Source organism: Strigops habroptila, chromosome Z (assembly GCF_004027225.2).
Source record: "Strigops habroptila isolate Jane chromosome Z, bStrHab1.2.pri, whole genome shotgun sequence".
NCBI lineage: Eukaryota > Metazoa > Chordata > Aves > Psittaciformes > Psittacidae > Strigops > Strigops habroptila.
In genome coordinates, this window is record NC_044302.2 from 44,466,799 (window position 1) to 44,487,134 (window position 20,336).

The window sequence follows — 20,336 nt, forward strand, 5'->3', positions numbered from 1 at the left end:
TAATTAGGCCATCTGAAAGTTCTCTGGCAGCAGAAAGATATTTTAGCATTAATTTTATTTAGGAAAAGGACAAGTATGTTATTCTCAGAGATCATTATTACAGACTGTATAAACAATGCTTTTAAAGATTTCTAAGCATATGTGCATTTTTGCATGTGCTAGTATGCATGAACATAGAACTGATTGAAAATTATCCATTGAAACTGTTTCTTGACAGAGTAGTATGTTTTAAATGGAACACCACTGTTGCAGAAATGTCTTAACGGGGGAAAAAAAAAAAGAACAACTTTATTGGAAAACAGTTTTTCAACAAAAACTAAAATATTTTTCAAGAGAAAAACATGTCTGATTTTTGTAGAGTTGTACTGTACTGCTATAGAGTGAGATAGAAACTATACTGTAAGCTAAATCTTCATCTTTCACCTGAAGTCTGTAGGTCTAAACCAGGAAGAAAACTACAGCAAATGTGATGTGAGTATAGTTTAGGTTTACATCTGAGGCAAGTGTAGCATTCCTTTTACTAATAATTAAAGGAAATATTTACCAAATACATACTAATTCAAGCAGCAGAAAGTCTACCTTGTACAAAAAGTGTCATCAGCTCCGACACTAACTGAGTGAGATGCAGATTTTCAGGAAATCCCTTTTACTTCCAAAGAAATGTATAAATACCAAGACGCAAAAGTCATGAGGCAACAGTCTCCATTGCCAGGGTTTGGAAAGCTCTTGGAAAGTTGCTAGCAATTCCCTAGCAAATGTGAGTACAGATTTCAAGCAAATGGGTAGCAGTAAATGCTCAGAAGAATGGGTTTCAAATGTGACAAGAGTAGTTTGGCCGTGAAGCATACAAGAGTTAGCAACTTTCTGACTGCTTCACTTGGAAGCTGCCTACAGCACTGCTCTGACACCAGGAGCTCTGCAATGGGCCAGGATCAAATCAAGGGCTTCATTATGACTCTGACCCAGACGAAAAAATCTGGATTTCAAGTATTTTGTGTCTTCCACATTCTGTCTCTCTCTTCCTCATTCTCGCAATATGGTGGCTTCGTTCAGCTCATGCTGATACTCGTAGATATATGCAGCAACATTCATGAAGTATGGACTTGACTAAAGCAGAGATTAATGGCTTTGTCTTGTTCACCTGTCAACATGCCAGGTCTTATTTCTGAATGTCCTACCTTGACCCTTCTTGCAGGCTGATTTTGTGTCTAGATGTATTTTAAGAATGCCTTTAGCAAACAGGAAATCCCTAAGGCAATTCACTATTTTTTTTCTCATGTCTACGCCTTATGATCAACTCTATTTTAATTCAAAGTGCAGTAGCTCTGTACAACTGTCATTAGGGTATATTCCTTATCTGAGCCATTAAGTGGCTACAGTTGGGCCTATCACACAGTTTTTTCCTGCATAACCTATTAGCATTGACCAGTGAGATGAAATATATCCATTTTTTGCTTTGTGCCACCCCTGAGAGCTGGCCACAATTTTCTGCTAGGATAGCCACTCTAAATTGATGGCATTGTATCAATAGAGGGCTTTCTGACTAGGACTAAGAAATGTGTTTATTCTCTTGTGCTTATTTTTAATGTACTGAATGTAATGCTTTAGCTCCTGTACTGTCTCTCCAGACTGACTACTCCAAAGTCTACAAAGTCTACAAAGGGCAGCATCAGAGAGCTCAGCAGCTTGCTTCCATGCTGTGCTCTGAAGGCTTTGCGTATGACAGTATGAAGACAGTCCCCAGCAAATATGCCCCTTGTTTTGACTGATAGGGTTTCAGTGCAGTAGAACAGCTTCAAACATGCTTATTGAGATGTAAGAAACCCACACATTTGATGGGGTTTATTTTTTCCCTTGTATCAGCCAGATACATCCTACTGGAATTATGAGTGTTACAGGTTTGCTTGTCTTACAACTACACATATGCTGTACCCACAAACTTTTGAAATTCTTGTCTTTCTTAGCACAAAAGTTAATTCAACAGTTTAATTCAATTTTTAGTCATTTTCAAATAGTTGGAGCTATAAACTTTAAATTGTAACTACCCTCAGCCAAGATGGGTTCATATTACTCTTGTAAAATGCATTTGTTTTTTCAGATGTACATAGCTAAAAAGGTTTCTTAAAAATACAGGGTCTTTTGGCTGAATAGGCTTTGAGTTGTGTTATGAAGCAACAATAGCAATTGTAGTACTAGTTGATTGATCTTTTAGCTTTGCTGGGCACAGTCTGTATAGAGGCTTTAGCCTTTACATACCATGATTTCTCACCAGACTCCATGCTACTGTCATAAAAAAATTGCAGAGACCCAAGTGAGTAGATTTAAATTGTTTGAAACCCTCCCTGATGACTGCAGTCAGAGGATTGTGGTAGACATTAAAAACCAGCTCTACCAGACCCATACCCTGTGGAGCACCATGCAGTTTTGGTCTCCCTTTTGCGTTTTTCAGTATTTACACAGAGCAGCTACGAAAAAAAAAAGGGGGGGGGGGGGGCAGAAAAATCTGCCTTAAATGCAGATGACACATTAATCCGTCTGACTCTCCTAACAGCCTATAGGTTCTCTGTCACCTAACTTTCCTATTGTGTGTGGATGAGATAACCAAGATCTTCTGGTATTAAATCTAGAAAAGATGGAATTATGCTGATTTGCAGACCTTGCAAACTATATTGTTAAAGTAACATTGTTTGTCTGTTTACAAAAGGTGGAAGTCAGCACATTACCAAAACAGTTCATTATTTCTGGCAGCCGTAGAGGTCCTGGACTTTAATATGCAAATATTTGAAGGAAACATCCATTTATGACAGGTTATATCAAGAACCTACCTTATGATTTCCTAAGTTCAGTGTAGATTGCTTGTGGCTTCCTAAACGGATTATGGAAGTGGGATTTAGTTGTGCTTGAATGTATTAGCCCTAAAAAGCCTGATACTGGCCCAAATTTCAGTCATCTTCCTTTTTTGTTTTCCATTAGCTTTCCATCATCAAGATCTTTGCTCAATGAAGCTGAGGAGCAGCTAAATGTTAGAATTAAAATTTCAGAGGGAATTCCATCCCTGTCTTTCAATATATGAGATACTGTCCAGGTAACAGGGGTGTCATCTTTACTTCCATGCCCAGACAGTTTTAGAAGAAAGACTGTTTCTTTCAAGATGAAGGAAGATAATATTTAAATGTAAAACTGCTGTTGACAAAAGCTTTTCTTCCTTCTCTTTAATCAATGCAGTTAGCCTTCTACTGAGTTAGTTTTGAGTTAATTTATTCAGACTGCATTAATGCATCTATGAAAAATAAATATAGTATTTAACACTTTCACATCCTCTTGTTCAGTGTCTTGATCATGACAGCAGACATTTATAAGGTTCACCTGTCTAGATAGACTGTGAAACATGATGTCCTCTTTGAAATAATGAATCCTAGCTTGCAAGAGGATTTTATTCTTATGAATGCTGCTTTCTCCAAGATTAACAGTTTTAGCTCTTTCCTTGCTGTCATATGGTTTTCCCTCTTGTACTACAATAACTGCATTTCATCCCCTGTGATAAGTCATTCTCAGGATCTAGAATATTAAAATCTTTCAAGAATCATCAGTGAAACAGAGCTTGATGAATTTTTGCTTAGTATTACCTAGGTTAAAGCAACCTCAGAAAAATGTGGACTCTTAATATAGTATGCATCAATTTGAAGTCACACATCACTCAGTGAACTACCATGCAGATATACTTAACAGCAAGTGTAGGGACGGAGTTTAGATACAGTGGTTGGGTGTTCTTCCAATTCTGAACAGCCTCAACATAATGTAGCACAAACTACCAAGAAGCTGCACTGTTTTCAGAGACATAAATCTGTATCGTTCTCCATTATTGTGTTACCGCATTTAGGTGCATCAACACATCTATAGTCATCCTAGGAGTTCTATTCTTGTGTTTGCCACTGAATATTTAGCAATTAGTGACATCACTTTTCACCAGTGAAGTAGGGATACTATTTAGTAAAGATGAGTGAACAACTTGGCAGAAGCAGTCATACCTTTCAAAAGTTTTCTTCTGCATTTGGAAGGAAGAGATGGCAGAAAAGATACACTAATCACAGTAGTTTTATTTATTCAACTAATAATTCTTTGTCAAAAGCTGTTTCTCTGGAAATATTTGCAAATTTTATAAGGCAATTAATTGTGTGGGTATGATGATAGTAGATTAACCTTCCCTGAATGGTTGACTTATATCATTAACCTACGCAAAAAAATCTGAATTTTACTTTACCCCAAACCTCTTCTACACCCCTTCACATAACTGTTCATATAAGCTTTCTGTAAACTTCTGCCCCTTCACTGTATCATCAGTGTCATTTTTGTCTACAATTCTTGCAAATATCTTCACTTTCTTTTCATGTTAGTTATGCATGAAGTATCTCTTGTGAGATAATCCTTAAGGTTTATTATCTTTTCCTTCAAATATCTTCCCCACATCCACTGTCTCTGTGACAACTGCAATAAATTGGTAAATCAATCTTAAAAACTTTGGGTTAGAAACAGAACGTGTACTGGTGGATTCATTTCTTTGCTTAATTTCAGACGATCTGTATTTTTAAACCTTGTATGGGTAATCTGTATAATCAAAAGAATTTATCATTATGATTTTCTTACCTTCTGTTGTTTGGCACACTTGCTTCTCTGCTTCTTTCACTTTCATTCAAACAATAATCTAAGCATCTGGAGGGAAAACTATACCCATTTGTCTAGTTTTATGACACCTGGTAAAAAGATTTTAACCAGTCTTACAGTAATACTAGTGGGTAAGCCTTTCAAAAGGTTCCTCTGGTTGTTGGATTTTGGGGTTTGGGTTTTTTTTTGGGGGGGGGGGGAGGAGGGGTGTTGTTTGGGTTTGTTTGATTTTGGTTTCTTGATTTTTTTATTTCTGTATCATGTCTATAATAATGGCAGACAAGTCTGGGTCTCAGTCTGAGAAGTATAACCAGGGTACTGTTGAAAACAAATACTGTTTCTTCTGAAAAAAAAGAGAAAAAAAAGTAACATGTCTGTAGTTTCTGGGTTGTTGTTAGCCCATGAAGCTTTTCCTGATGACTTAGTAGAGAATGAAGCCAGGACTGCAGAATAATTGAATCAAAACTTTGTTTCCAATTTAATGAATTGGCAGACTTGTGGTTCTTGTTGCTGCTGCAGCTGCTATTCAGGGTTTAACTCAGGTTAATTATTGGAATGCAGATAGACAGCTGCTTAGTGTTTTGCACTTTATTTAAACACTGAGATGTTTAAGAGATCAATGAAGGAAGGGAGAAGAAAATCTCTACGTAAGCAAAATAGCTTGATTAAAGAGACAGGGAAGTTAGCACACCATAGTTCACTTGAATCATTTTTGAGATGCTCTGATTAAAAAAAAATCCTCCTTTGGAGAGTGTACAGGCAGGCTTGGCTTGGCTTGTGACACAACTTGGGACTCATACTCCAAGCTTAGATAATTTCCTGGCACAAGACCTTGTAACGCAAAGCGTATCCTACACGTTGACTCTTACACGTGGAAGACTGGATGGAAGACTGCATGGAAGGAATGTCAGGATTGCACAGTCTAATCAGAAAATGTCACAGTCAGGATTTCACTCATCCTTCTTGTGGCATTGTGTCTCACTGTAAGAACATTCATAAGTGTCTAATATTTTCATGTTTCTTTTTGTCTATCTGTAAAACCATCTCAGTTTATCATCTTGCTAGCCTGTTCGCATTCATCCCCTGGGCAAAACTTGCCACAGTTGCCACCTTGATGCAGTTCAGCAGGAGAGACTCCTCATTCTCCCTGCCCTTACCTGGTCTGGTCCGGCATCAGAGAAGAGTGCAGGAAAGCCAGATCAGCTGGTCTTCCAAATCATTGAGATAGGTAGCTGAAAAATAAGGTTGTGAGTAAAAAAAGTGGAATCTTACAAGAGAATGTATTAAGTGACCTCAACATATGCAAAACTGTGATTTCTGATATGATCCACTGGGTTTTTTATTGTCCTAAAGACCGGGAGAAAGGGTGGAGGGAGAGGGGGATGGAGAAAGGTGAGATCAAAACTACAAAGTCAGAGAGTCAAACATGCTGCTAATGACAGAAAGATCTTCTGACTCACCTTTTCTGTCTCAAGTCTGGTCCCACACAGTACTGGGGCATCAGATGGAGCCTGGTTAAATGCACTCCAGCTTTTAACTATAAAAGCTTCAAGATTAGTCTGAGGGAGAGGGAGAAGTGATATAATATATAGCACTTTGGCATGGCATGATATTCAGAATTCAGCCACATTCTGAGAGATCATCTGGTTACTTTTTATTTATTATAGTCCTTCAATTTAAAAGCTGTGGGGAATTGTATATACACATTCATGTAAAGTATTGATGAGTACATTCAAAGCTGCAGAACTTTGTACAAAATGATCTGCATTTCAAAGCAGTAGAGATGGCTGTTTTGGTTGAGAACACATAGAAGTATTAACTGATAACTTTAATGGGCTTTCTTAATTGCATAGCTGAACTTTTACTGAGGTCATGTGTTGAAAAGGAGTATCAGCCAAAAGTAACTTGACTCTTGACTTTGGACTGAAAAAAGAGAGCCAGAGAAAGACAAATACGGAGGTAGTTACTTAATTTTTATTTTTTAGTAAGGAATACCATAGTGTATCAAAGTTTAATAAATACCTCAGAAAGTTCAGGAAAATTTTACATGTTCTTATAGTCAATTTCAAGCATATAAAAACTGCCCGTGCATAATTATTTATTATATTATTAGAAATTTTGTGCTATAATTTTAAAGAACAAAGCGTAGAACATTCACAGAGCAAAAAGATGATACTTTTAGCTTACACATATGTATATATGTATACTTGTATGCATGCATTGTACTTTACTTTCTTGTATGCATCACAGTGAAGAAAAGTTGTACAGGGGGATGCAAAGAAGGACGATGAGGTAATCCTGCAAACGTGTAGAGGGAATTCTTATACTGGCAGAAGATGAAGTATGTAGTGCTGGTTGTTTAAGCAGGAATGAAAAATGTCATGTTGAATGGTTACGCTGACAGTTCAGCACAGTGCCGATGAGGTTGCCAATTAATTAATATCCCAGAAGTCTAAAGAAATGTTCTGAAAATACCACATCACATTTGTCAAATTCTAAATGGAGCATATGCAATAGCTGGTCAAAGTTCACTATAAGCTTCTTCCAACATTCAGCTTGTCCTGCAATGAGTCAGAAGTCTTTAAATTGCCCATATTTGCTTTGCTGGACCTTTTTATCTTTCATTCATTATTTGTACAACGAGGTAAGATTACATTCTTTGCATAATGAAGTTAAAGTCATTTTGCACAAAGTAGTTCAAAGCAAAGGGTGTAGTCTCAGACGTGGTTAGCAGGAAGTATTGAATTGTTATCTAGGTCAATGTAAATTGAAATTATCCCTTTAATTTGTATTTTCTTCTAACCTATACTTATTGATCCAAGTAATCTTTGTTTTCCTGACTTGTGATTGAATATATTTTTTCTTTGTTGATGTGTAGTTTACGCCAGTTTAAATCTCAGTTCTGACTCTTGCTTGCCTGCATATACAAACATGCATGCACCCTTACAGATAAATGCATATCAGTCTTCATCTGTGTGCACATGGTCTTGCAGAAGGCAACTGTTAATATTTTAAGTGCTTTATTAACACTACTTTTCTTTATTGCAGCCACAGTCAAAAAAATCGTTTTATCATCTGTTATACCATCCATCTTCTACTTTATACTCCTCAGAAGTTTTAGTTACCAGCTAGCTTGGATAGCAGAAAAAAGCATTTAATATTTTTTTTATCATCTAAGATGAACACTCCAGGGGTGCTTGTCTTCCACTGAACCTGTTTACTTTGTGCTTTATACATTAGGTGACTAAGATAGGAAATGAATTCTCTGTGTGCTAGAAGTATCAGTATGAAAGTGCTAAGCTCACAGACTGAGCTCTGATCAGAAAGCCTTAAAGCCCCTTTGATCTGAATTCATTGCAAACACCTAACTCGCAGACCCCTATAGATTTCCAGTTGTAACTTAGTGCCTAATGAAGTGAAGTTTATCCCTGAAAACCTTAGTCACAGCTGGACATAACTAGCAACAGTTACTTGCAAGACTACAACTTAAGGGGAAAACTAAATGAATCTCAGCAGGTTATCCTTCTAGGACAAAGTTGAAATGTGCTTTTATAGGTAGCGTAATAAAGCACAGCCTTCATCCAGGTCCCCAGACTACATCACAAAAACAGCATGCAATTTGCCTCTTATTATTAGTCTCTGCATAGAAGTGTCAGAGTAGAAAGAAGAAGCTACATCAGTCAAGAGTGATATTCTTCCACAGAGTTATGAGAGGAGTAATATGTGCACTATTCATCTATGGTCAGTCAAAGAACACTATTTCTATGAAGCTCCAAGATAATTTCTTGTTCACCCAAGTAAGTTTTTAACAGTCAAAGCACAACAGCTGTTAGTCCATCGAAACCGCACAGTTTCTGTTGAGAATTGTTAGTAATACAATAACATGAGCAGATCCAAGTACCTACTATTTTTCTCATGTGTCGAATCCCCCTCCTTCTTATCATCCACAACCTGAGAGGACAACCTTCCTCCCTCAAGCAGGATGACTTGTAAGGTATCACATCCCAAGTTGTTTGTGAGGGGAGTATGGTGTTGTTTCAGCAGTTTCTGGTTGGAGTTTCTTCTTCATCAGTCTAGGGTTTTACTCAATATTATTTTTAGGTATTTCAAACAGCTTATTTGCTAATATACCTGTCTGTTTGCACCACTAATTTAGTTATACCATATTTGTTTAAATCTATGAATCCTTCTCTGTGTACAGGGGGATTTCTCTCATGATACAATCCACACGACTGCTCACAGACGAACGAAACTTGACTCAAATTTAAGTTGAAAAATTCTTAAGCACTATCCAAATGATTCTCAAAGCACAAAGATGCAGGTCAGGCAGCAAATGCCTAGGCACTGGATAATTTTGTCATTATGTGTTGGACCAGCTGGGCAATAGTCATCTGTCCAGACCTGAGAGGAAGTTACAGGCAAGAGTTATGTAAATAATTTTACAAGTATCCCTAAAATGAAGCTCAAATTAACCAATCCAGAAAAGACCTCACAAGGCCAGAGGTGGCTTGTAAGTTTTACTAACATTATGAAGCCTGACTCCCAGTACTACCACATGGCCTCATCAAGTTGGCTGTACCACAGGAGTTAAGGCACTTCCCCAGTCCCTGCTTGCAGCGTGACTTACTCTGCAAGTGTCTGACACACCCTCCTTTGATGAGCACCTTCAGTATTCTTTTTTGTCTTTTTTTCCTTCTTTTGAAATGGGTTATTGAGTGTCTTTGTTTAGTCACCACCATTGAAAAAGTCCTTGCCTTTGGTGACTAAACCTGTGAAGTAGAACCTTTGGAGAAGGGTAGTTAATTTAATAGAGGTTATCGTCTCTTCTGCTATCCTGGGTTTTAACCTGAAGGCACGAATGAATAAATCTCTTACTAGCTGCGATTTCTAAGGAATCTTTTGTGCTTCTTTGGACACTGTGCTGCTTAAACACAGCCAGCTCATCTTATCTTGTTATTTTTCTCCCTCAGAGTTAGTTTCCATGTCTTGGAAGTACAAAGATATACTCTATAAACCCTTCTCAGGTGTTCGGTTCTAAAAATCACATAAAATCTCTCTGTGCAGTAAAAGCAAAGAATCAATTTGTCCTTAATACAAATTCTAATTAGAGATGCATGAGTTCTTCCTTCCTCATCTGAGCCATTGTCTATGTGTACGTGCGAACAAGCTCTGTCTATTTATAGCTGTAATGTATGCAATAAATATTAAAAGGAATCTTTTCATTGTCAAGGAGCTCTTTTTCTTGAAGATCACACATCATTAAGGTTTGCCTTAAGATGCTGGTGTGAATAGGAAAGGCAAAAACCTAGTTTCATATCACCTCACAGAGGCCCAATGCTGTAAACCTATCACAAACATGATTGGCCCTATTTGCAGAGTGTACGGTGTTTAGTTCTAGGAGACCCACCAAGAGTGAGAAGAAAATAAAACATAGCTTCCTTTACTTTTTGCAGTAGGAAAAGCTGTTTTATATCCTCTTATGTCTGGAGGGGCAATGCTGGATAAACAGATCCTTCGACAAGCCTGGTGATAGTGAGGGAAAATCTGCTTTTTTGTTGCTCTTGCCATTCACAATAGCTTTTATTGTTTTGGTTCTAGTGAAAACACGTGTGCCTGCTTTGAAATGATGCTGTAGAATTGGCAGAGATCTCCTTTAGCTGCAGACTTAACTTCTCCTCTTTCCCATCCTTATCCCCACAGGCCTGTGACGGAGGGTTAGACCGGATCAGTGAAGTCATGCGTCACACAGCTGTATCATGCTGGCAGCCATTCCTGGGTCTGACTGTGCTGCTAGTCTTCACGGGTACCACCATAGGCTGCCCGGCCCGCTGTGAGTGCTCAGCACAGAACAAGTCTGTCAGCTGTCACCGAAGGCGTCTGATGTCCATCCCAGAGGGCATTCCCATTGAGACCAAAATCTTGGACCTCAGCAAGAACCGACTGAAGAGTGTCAACCCTGAGGAGTTCACATCCTACCCTTTGCTAGAGGAGATTGACCTCAGTGACAATATAGTTGCCAATGTGGAGCCTGGAGCCTTTAACAACCTCTTCAACTTGCGCTCCCTGAGGCTAAAAGGAAACCGTCTGAAGCTGGTCCCCCTTGGGGTGTTCACTGGGTTGTCAAACTTAACAAAGCTTGATATAAGTGAAAACAAGATTGTCATTTTGCTCGACTACATGTTCCAAGATCTACATAACCTAAAATCCCTGGAGGTTGGGGACAATGATTTGGTTTATATATCACACAGGGCCTTTAGTGGACTGCTTAGCCTGGAGCAGCTCACCCTGGAAAGATGCAACCTCACAGCTGTACCAACAGAAGCTCTTTCTCACCTCCACAATCTCATCAGTCTGCATCTGAAACAGCTCAACATTAACGCTTTGCCGGCATATGCCTTTAAAAGACTTTTTCGCCTGAAAAACCTAGAAATAGAGGCCTGGCCCCTCCTGGACATGCTACCTGCCAACAGTCTGTATGGTCTGAACCTTACTTCTCTGTCTATCACCAATACCAACCTGTCTGCAGTACCTTACTCTGCTTTTAAACATCTGGTTTACCTGACACATCTAAACCTTTCTTACAACCCTATCAGCACCATTGAAGCAGGCATGCTTTCAGACTTAGTGCGCCTACAGGAACTCCACATGGTGGGAGCCCAGCTACGTACCATTGAATCACACGCTTTCCAAGGGCTCCGGTTCTTACGCGTGCTTAATGTGTCCCAAAACCTGCTAGAAACCCTAGAAGAGAATGTATTCCATTCCCCTAAAAGCCTTGAAGTCCTCTGCATTAACAACAATCCTCTAGCCTGTGACTGCCGTCTCCTTTGGATTTTACAGAGGCAACCCACTTTGCAGTTTGGCAGCCAGCCACCAATGTGTGCTGGCCCGGACAGTGTCAAAGAGAGGTCATTCAAAGACTTTCACAGCACAGCTCTTTCCTTTTACTTCACTTGTAAGAAGCCCAAGATACAAGACAAGAAGTTGCAGTACCTGGTAGTGGAGGAAGGGCAGACAGTGCAGTTGATGTGCAATGCTGACGGGGATCCGCAGCCTACCATATCCTGGGTTACCCCACGTCGGAGGTTGATCACAGCTAAATCAAATGGAAGAGCCACTGTGCTAGGAGATGGCACCCTGGAGATCCGATTTGCTCAAGACCAGGACACTGGGATCTATATTTGTATTGCAAGTAACGCAGCTGGGAATGACACCTATTCGGCCTCCCTTACGGTAAAGGGGTTTACCTCAGACCGTTTCCTTTATGCCAACAGGACCCCCATGTATATGACAGACTCCAATGACACAAGTTCCAATGGAACTAGTGCAAACACCTTCTCTCTGGACCTTAAGACAATATTGGTGTCCACAGCTATGGGCTGTTTCACATTCCTTGGAGTGGTTTTATTTTGTTTCCTCCTTCTTTTTGTGTGGAGCCGAGGGAAGGGCAAACACAAAACCAGCATTGACCTTGAATATGTCCCTCGCAAAAACAATGGTGCTGTGGTTGAAGGGGAGGTTACTGGACCACGGAGGTTCAATATGAAAATGATTTGATGGTATTCTGCTAGCAGTGCTTTTTCTGTGGCATTAAAACCAATTAAACCACCCTGGCATGTGGAATTGCTAGGCAGATGCAGCTTAATGCAGCTGTCACTGTATCAAAAAGTTACATGAAAATGGAAAGACTATTTGTGGTTAGATAGCAGAGCCTCCAGACCTTGAGGCAGATATGTCAGGGCCTTTCATAGAACTGGGAAATTGTACTAACTGTTTGCATTGCAAATATTGGCATTCTGGGGATATCAGCAATGAACCACTGGCTCATGCTCGTGGACAATTGTTCAACATTTTCTACCACTACAAAAATAAAAGGAAAAAAAAAAAGCCTACAGTGTAGGATTTACATACTTAAAGAAAAAGACATATTTGTCTAAAACATACTCTACAGTGAAATTTATATCTATAGATCTCATTTGGTAAAACCTTGCATCACCCCTTCTAGTTGGTTCAACGCCACAAAAAATTGGTAGGCTTTTTTGTTTTTAATCTACATCTATACTGTGTACATTTTAAAGCAATATAAATGAGAGGTTATGCTTTTAGATATCCACCAATACTGACCCAAGTGTGATGTCACCCTCCTTTTAACTACCATCTAACCCAAATTAGACTCTTGTAGTTATCAATTAGAAATAACATAAGATATTTTTCTCCTCATGTAGAAGGACAGAGGTGAATAGTTGAGAGCAAAAATGTTCAGCTCTGTTGATCTTCTCTTCATATAAATAGAAGGCATGTGCCTAGTTTTGATACAGAGTGGAATATTTTTTATATCTGTGATATCACACTGGACCAGTTTACTGTAACAGAGCCCTGGATCTCACCCAGGGAAGGCAACCCACTAGAAATTGCTGGCATAGATGAGTTGAGTTCTACCTTGAAGAGAGAGAGCTGGTTTTGTTAGCCCTGATTTTAATTTCAAAGCCACTGCTAAAATGTTAATGTGTACTGGGCAAAAAGAAAGAATGCATTCTGCATAATCCTTGGGAAATATGGTCATCTTACTATTTATAAAAGTAAACTAAAACTTACAAATCCTCTGCTACTAGGAACGAACTCTTCTCCAATGCCAAGTAAACTACGGTTGTCCATGCATAATACGGGGATCATAAAGCTAAAATAATGTTTTAAAACACGATAGCCTCAAAAAGGCTAACATACTGCCAGATAAATGAACCTCTAGCCACAGTCATTCTCATCTTGTATATTTGTAGATAACAGATAAACACAAAGCTAATTTCCAAGAACAGATTACTTAGCTCTTCTTGATGCCATTTTAATAACTATGTGGTTATGTTTCTTTCAGGGGCAGTATCTTAGAGCAAGAGGGGCAAGTTTTTCGAGGTTTTAGGGAGCTTTTTTAATAGAAAGAAGACAGCAGTGAAATGTTAGTTCAGTAGAAGTAACCTTTTTTTTTTGTTTTATGTCTTGAAACAAATCCTCAGAAGGCTCAGAACTGAAACTTTATTCTTTATCGTTGATACTATTGATCTTACTTTGAAATTCTCAGTAATGGGAAGATACAGAGTTATTCAGCCACCTCTCAATTTTCCAGCACTTATGAGCCATAGGTTTGTTGCTAAGTGGTTGATAACAAATTCAATTTATAAATGTTTGACATAACCTGGAGTAAGGATAATGACTATGTACGTGTTTAGCCAAAATGAATATGAAAATATTATAAGACAGAACATTCAGATTAATGTGATTTAAGAGCCTGTGTCCAATCTTAAAATTAAATTTCAGCACTCTGAAACCGAAGTCAGGCTGATCTATAATGGGATGAAGATTTTTATAAAATTAGTATCCACAATCTTTGGCAGAGATTTTCTAAGCAGGATGAAAATCTCCCACTCCTATAAAGGGCAACGTGCCAAAAGTAAAATCCAGCTGCGCTTCCCTGGTATACCCCTGACATTGCTGTAGCACCCAAGGCTAGGCAGTTTTGAGAATCTCTTTTCTTAGTGGTTGATCTGTGGTTGCATTGTTGCTCCATTTTAGGTTGCCAAACTAAGAAGGATGCAAGGGTTGTTAGAATTTTCTTCACTTTAGTTGGTTTTAAATTTAGAATTGGGTTTTCTTGCTGCTGCTTTTTTTTTTTTTTTTAACACTCTGAACTAGTTAGTTGGAGATTTATGGAGATGCTTGAGACTAATCCTCTTTGTTCTATGACAATTTGTAGAACATTAATAAAAAGGAATAACCCCTGACTAAATTCTAACACCAGGGAAATTATTTTTGCTGATATAATAACCACCGCACTGAAGTCCAAAATTCTAGTGTACCTTAATATGGGCAGTTAAAGAAACAAATGGGGATAAAACAAAGTGTTTCTGAACTGCCCATTGAAGACATTTGCATGTGCCTTTCCCTTGTAATTGTCATTTTTTTCAAATGGTGATCTATTGCCCCTGCAGTCACTTCATGTTAAATGTTAAAATCAATGTTAGAAGCAAAAATTCTCCTAAATTCTAGACAGTTGCAGCTGATTGCTTGGTAATAAATGACACCAAAAAAAAAAAAATCTCAAAAGAAACATTGAAAAAATGTACTTTTAGAATTAATTATGAATTGCTGAATTCCCCTATTCCCTTAGAATGACTCTAAAAAGTGATTGCATTGTTAGTGCACTGCAAGGTTTTCTGAGCAGTTATGTGCTTAGTTACTCATGTGAAACGTGTGCTGGTGATGAAAATCAGCGCTTGCTCTTGCTGAGCACCACCTTGCAGAGCTGTCAGCATTGTGTGTTTCGCCTTGAGTTCAGTCAGTATTCGGGATTTTTTAAGAATCAGTGTTTGCTTGCTGCCTCTAGCAATGTTCTACTTTTTGCAGCCTATTTATTTCACCATGGACTTAGCAAGGCATATGGCATCTCTTAACAGAAGTAAGAACGGCAATACTCAGAGACAAGCTTTTATCTTGCTCCACATAGTCTTCTTTATATGTGTTTGTGGGACACATGCTCACTGTGGCTGTTTTGGATGAATAAGGAATACAGCATCAGGGTCAGACCTATATAAGCACCTTTGTGACAGTTCTTTTAAGAACAGGGTGGCTGAATGCCTATTCTGCCTCTTGAAGGAGTCATTTCTTTTCTGCTAGAGATCAAAGAGACACCACAGTTTATCTTACTGCAGGAGAGAAAAAGGACTGGGCTGTGAGGAGGCATCTGACCCACATCGATATCCTATGATACATTCAGAGACAGGTGGACAGTGCATATCTGCCACTAAAAAAAGGAATGAAGTGTTTTTCCCTACCTCTGACTTGCATATTGGCTGCCCCCCATGCTGGCACAAGACCAAGCCTGAACTCTCTGGAGAGTCATTGCAACGAGACTCTAAGGAGCAGCAATAGTTCTGCACAAAAGGAAAAAACTGAAAATGTCAAAACCAGCAGTGTGACTTGGGAAAGCAGGTACCACAGTATGCTAGTCAATAATTTCTGTAAAAGCAGTGCTGAGCCTCCCACATTTTGATGGTCACTTCCACAAGCTGGTACTCCTCTTTCATAACGAATGAATGTACAAGTGCTCAGATTCCCCATGAGTGAGCTAAAGAGGACCCTGCAGCAATGTATTAAGAAAAGAGTTTGCAATAGTATAAAATGGCAGCATTCTTTCCAGAAATGCTTCGTCCATATCAGCTCAGTTGGATTCAGACTAGGAGACTGCATTTACCCTCTGTTTCCTCCTCCCTCACCATTCATGCGCTCTCCCGGTGCCAACAGGGTCGACAGCTTCAGACACAATTGAAATCAGGCAGGAGACTCTGAGCCCCCTAGAGAATTGTTGATACAAGCTGATGTCAACTAGGTTTTTTTTTTTAACCTTTTTTTTTTTTTTTAAGTAAGTAAGTTGAAGTCATTTTCACACTTGCCATTCAAGGTTTCCTTTATTACGTAAATGGTAACTATCTTTTTTTCCTTATTTCTTGCATCATGGTATTGCACCATCTATGATGGTAACAATTATACTATCAAAAAGAAAATTAAGAAAGAAAACTGCATTACATCCTCAACACCACAAATTGTAGTTGAGGCATAAAAGGCACAGTAAGAACTCAGCATTAATATTTAATTGAAAGTCTTTTTTAAACCTTTTGATAGGAGAAAAAAAAAATGGCGTGGAGAAACTTTGGAATGTAGGCCATCTTGCAACTGAATCACATCAAAGATACGTTGAAATAGACGTTCCTACACCATGCCTAGATATCTGTCCTACATACTGGACTTTTCCTAAAAAACTTTCAGGATGTGTGAATGCCTGAAGCACATATTTAACCCATGGAAAAGCAAAGCATTGCTCAAATCCAGTAGAGCAAGTAGCTACTGGATGCCCAAGGACAACAGCAGCTTCTAGCGAAAACAGCCAAGAAACTGCTGTCGTTCAGTTATTTTGCCTCATCTGCTACTGCATCCTGTGAAAAAAGGGTCCTTAGCCAGTAATAAAATGGAAAATCTTTATACATTTTTCTTCAAAGGGCGCAACATTTATATAATAAGCTACAGTTTCACCTCCATCCCCAGCAGTGAAACATCCAGGAAGAAGTGAGGAAGAGAAAACCTATTCGGCCAGTTTGCTCATTACCTTTTTCCCCTGAATGATCCTAGTCTACCTTGGGCTAGCATGACGACTGCTGTCTATTCCTGTCCTTTCAGACTCCCAGAGTGGCTTGACATGGAGTAGCAGGGAAAGAAGCACATGGTCAAGCTGTCCCTCCTCCATGAACTGTAACTCTGGTCTTCTGAAATAAAATAACCAGTGCGTCTTAGAAATGGCAGACTGCTGCAGCTAAGTTGTGGTTTTGCCGTAAGACAACATGTGGGATACACGCTTTCTAACTTCATTTCAATATCCTAGGTGATTGTCTTTCTGCTAAAATCAACTAAAAAAACTTTCATCCAGTAATTTAAAAGTTAATTGTGCCCAAAGGAGTTAAAGGAACACATTTGGAAAAGGTAAAGTGCCCGATTGCTGGAGAATCACTGAAACAATGAGATTTTTCAAGTTAGCTGAGCAATTTGGATGCCCTGTTTCTATCACCTGTAATAAGAATTACAAACTCAATTTCCCTCAGCAGCTTAGAAGAATCACAGCCAGTTGGTTCAGTGATACATGCTCCCTTTTTCTGTCTCCTAGCTGTGCCCTCTTCCCTTCTCAGTTTCAAATGACTGATGCCAAATAAAGATTTCTGGATTCGGTTTAGTTTCACTATGTGTTCACATGGCTTTTGGAATCTAGACCTCAAAGCAGGATCTTAAATCCTCTTCAAGCCAAAAATAGAAACAAAAAAGGAAGACAAAGCTTGGGTAAACCTCCTCCTGCAAATGAAATAAACCAACTTCATGAGATTGCTGCTACTGAGATAGCTACATGCCAAAAGCAATCTGCAGGTTGACTGAGTCTCAGTCTTTTTTTTTTTTTTTTTTTACTAGAAGCAGGTGGTTGGATATAAGGCCAGCTGGAAACAAAAATCTGTATTTATAGCCTCAGTGGAATAAGGAAAGAGCTGGAATAGTCAAGAACATGTTCCACGTTATTTCAACTTAAATTAAGGATACTTTATCCTTCATATTCAAATAGATCATAGAAAGTACAAAAGAGTACAAAATGGAACCACAATTACCATGAAGCAGAAGTTTTGAAGCAGGAAACTGAGAACAGTTTTTCTGCTCCAGTCAGGCAATATAAATCAGGAGAAATCCTCTTGACACCGTTCTCTTATTCCTTGGTTACAGTAGAATTTTGATAAAGGAATCTAGGTTTTTTGCTTTCTACTAAGCAAGGCTATAATGGAAAATAAGCAGAACTTAGATTTTAATTATTTCTCACCTTGCGTCATACTTTCTATTTTAGATTGCTTTAATATTTACCACTGCTTACTGAGCTGGAGAATGTGAAGATGTAGATTCTGGGAAGAAGCCAAAAAAAAAAAAAAAAAAAAGACAGCAAAAGAAAAAGAAAATCTGTAATCTTAAAGAAGTCTGCCTATTTCTATGTGTGGCATTTGCAAGTCAACAACATTGTCTCCTCGCACATAAGCCAAGAATAGTGGCTTGAAATTTCAAGGCAGCTGTGAAGATGGTTGTCAAGTTGTACACATGTTAATAATATTGATCTTTCAGAACACAAAATACTATTGTTTCTTAAAGAATTCACTTATGCCATTTTGATGAAATCAAATGACACTTTGGCTTCATTACAGTGGGCACTGTGTAAGTAGAAAGTAAATGACAACCCAGATCTGATGAGCTTACAGCCATATACTAGGAAGTTGGCTTCTGGGCAAGTACATATGATAGCAAGTCTCTCATTGTTTGGGGAGGGAATGCCATAGTGCTTATATATGAAAATATCATCACACTTACTGAAATCTATTTGCAAGCACATGTAGTTCATATGTATATGTTTGTGTGTGAAAAAAAAAATATATTTGTTTTGTTCTTTTCTTATTTCAAGTATTAAATGTATATTGTTTTTAAAAGGTGAAAAGGTTAACCAGAAAAAAATGTGTTGTAATTTATTTTAGTATATATGATCATAAGTATGGATGGGAAATGAAACACTCTTGCTGTTATGATCCATGAAGCACATGACAAGTTGGCTTTGTCCATAAGTTTGCTTCATGTTTGAGCAAAATATGCTAATATAATGGGGGGGGAGGGGAAGGAAAAAAAAAAAAAAAAAAGCGGCTTGCTTTGTCAAGACAGTTGTCCTGAATGTCCTTTTAAAAGTTACTTTAGGGCTTATGTCATGATGTGTACCATACCTATCCAAAATGAAACACGAATAAATAATTCCATGGAGTGGCAAAATTTACTGCAAAAAGTGAAGAAAATGTACGTTGTTTCTCCTATTGCAGCTGATCACTTTTTTTCCAATGGGTAGTGGAAGAAACTAAGATGCACCAGGCCTGAGGTCTTTAGTGCCAAGTCTTCAAAGCAGGTAGTCTGCTCAGACCCACAACTCTTGAACTGAGATTATAAACCATTACAGTCAGAAAGAGAAGACTCTAGCAGGTACTTTTGATCTACTCACTTTCACATCCCTTTCATGGGGCCATCAGTCACAGAGAAAAACTTAGGTCCCACTCAGGTGTGGTTTGGGATTTATTCTCCATGCAAAGTATCAGTCAGCCTGTTCCCTCTCTTCCACTTGCACAGTGTATGCAGGTAACTGATGGGGATAATGATTAAGTTAATGCTGGAAGAAAAAACCTGCCACTTGCCAGCACCACAGAGAGCACAGGAGAAAGGTGGGTTCCACCAGTTGTGTGTCACTTGGAAAGCAACCAGTACTGAGAATCTGCATCTGAAACATGGTTCCTAAGGAAATCACCAGTATTCAAACTCCACTGTAACTGCACCAGAAAAATTAAGCGGTGGAAAGTAGATTCTGTTGAGCTTGAAAGATATTCCAAACCCCTGAGGCTTGCCACAACCCACCAAATCTATGGCAGAGATCAGTTTTGAAGAAGGACGTAGGCCATAAACTAAACTATTGCTACTTCCATTCTCCCACAGCCAGGTACTTCCACCAACAGAGAATTTTGCTTATACTTTCTGGGATCATCTGAAATAACATCTATCAGCCATGAGCCCATTATCCTCTAAACCAGGGTTCTATTCACAAGAAGGGGAAAACATAGCTGTTATTGCTACCTCAGGAAAGGAAGAAGCCGGATTCCCAGCTGCATTGCTGGGAGCAGAGGCAGACAGGGACTGAATCTGAGCTCTTTTGTGCGTGCTTCTGTGCGTCTCTGTCTTATCCTTCTGCATTTGCATTTGGCACGTCCAAAAGGTTTTGGTGTACGTGCACCACTGTACCCTCTTCTGCAGTAGCATGTCAAATGCAATGAATCTGTAGGTTAAACTCAACTGTATATTATGTTAAGAATCCATTTTATTTTCATCTTCTTCTATTTTCCTTTTAATTTTGCAATTTGATTGGTGTGTTCTACAGTACTGCCTTCAGTATGACATGAAAAAAGAGCCATTGCTCCTACCACTACATTGGGAACATTGAGTTTGCACTGAGTTTGTTTTCTCTAAAGATTCCTCCACCTTAAGTTTTAGATTTCTTTTATGCAATTCAATTTTCCCTTTTGGAC

General features: G+C 38.7%; 1 protein-coding gene across 3 annotated transcripts in view; it reads left to right on the forward strand.

The window, feature by feature from the left end:
* LINGO2 (leucine rich repeat and Ig domain containing 2) overlaps positions 1–18,914 on the forward strand; it is a 536,575-nt gene extending 517,661 nt beyond the window's left edge. For all 3 annotated transcript variants that reach the window (XM_030512831.1, XM_030512832.1, XM_030512830.1), the window contains one exon: positions 10,363–18,914. In XM_030512831.1, coding sequence (XP_030368691.1) covers positions 10,399–12,219 — 1,821 coding nt within the window. In that variant the 5' untranslated portion in view covers positions 10,363–10,398 and the 3' untranslated portion in view covers positions 12,220–18,914. The remainder of the gene's footprint in view (positions 1–10,362) is intronic.
* Positions 18,915–20,336: the final 1,422 nt, after the last annotated feature.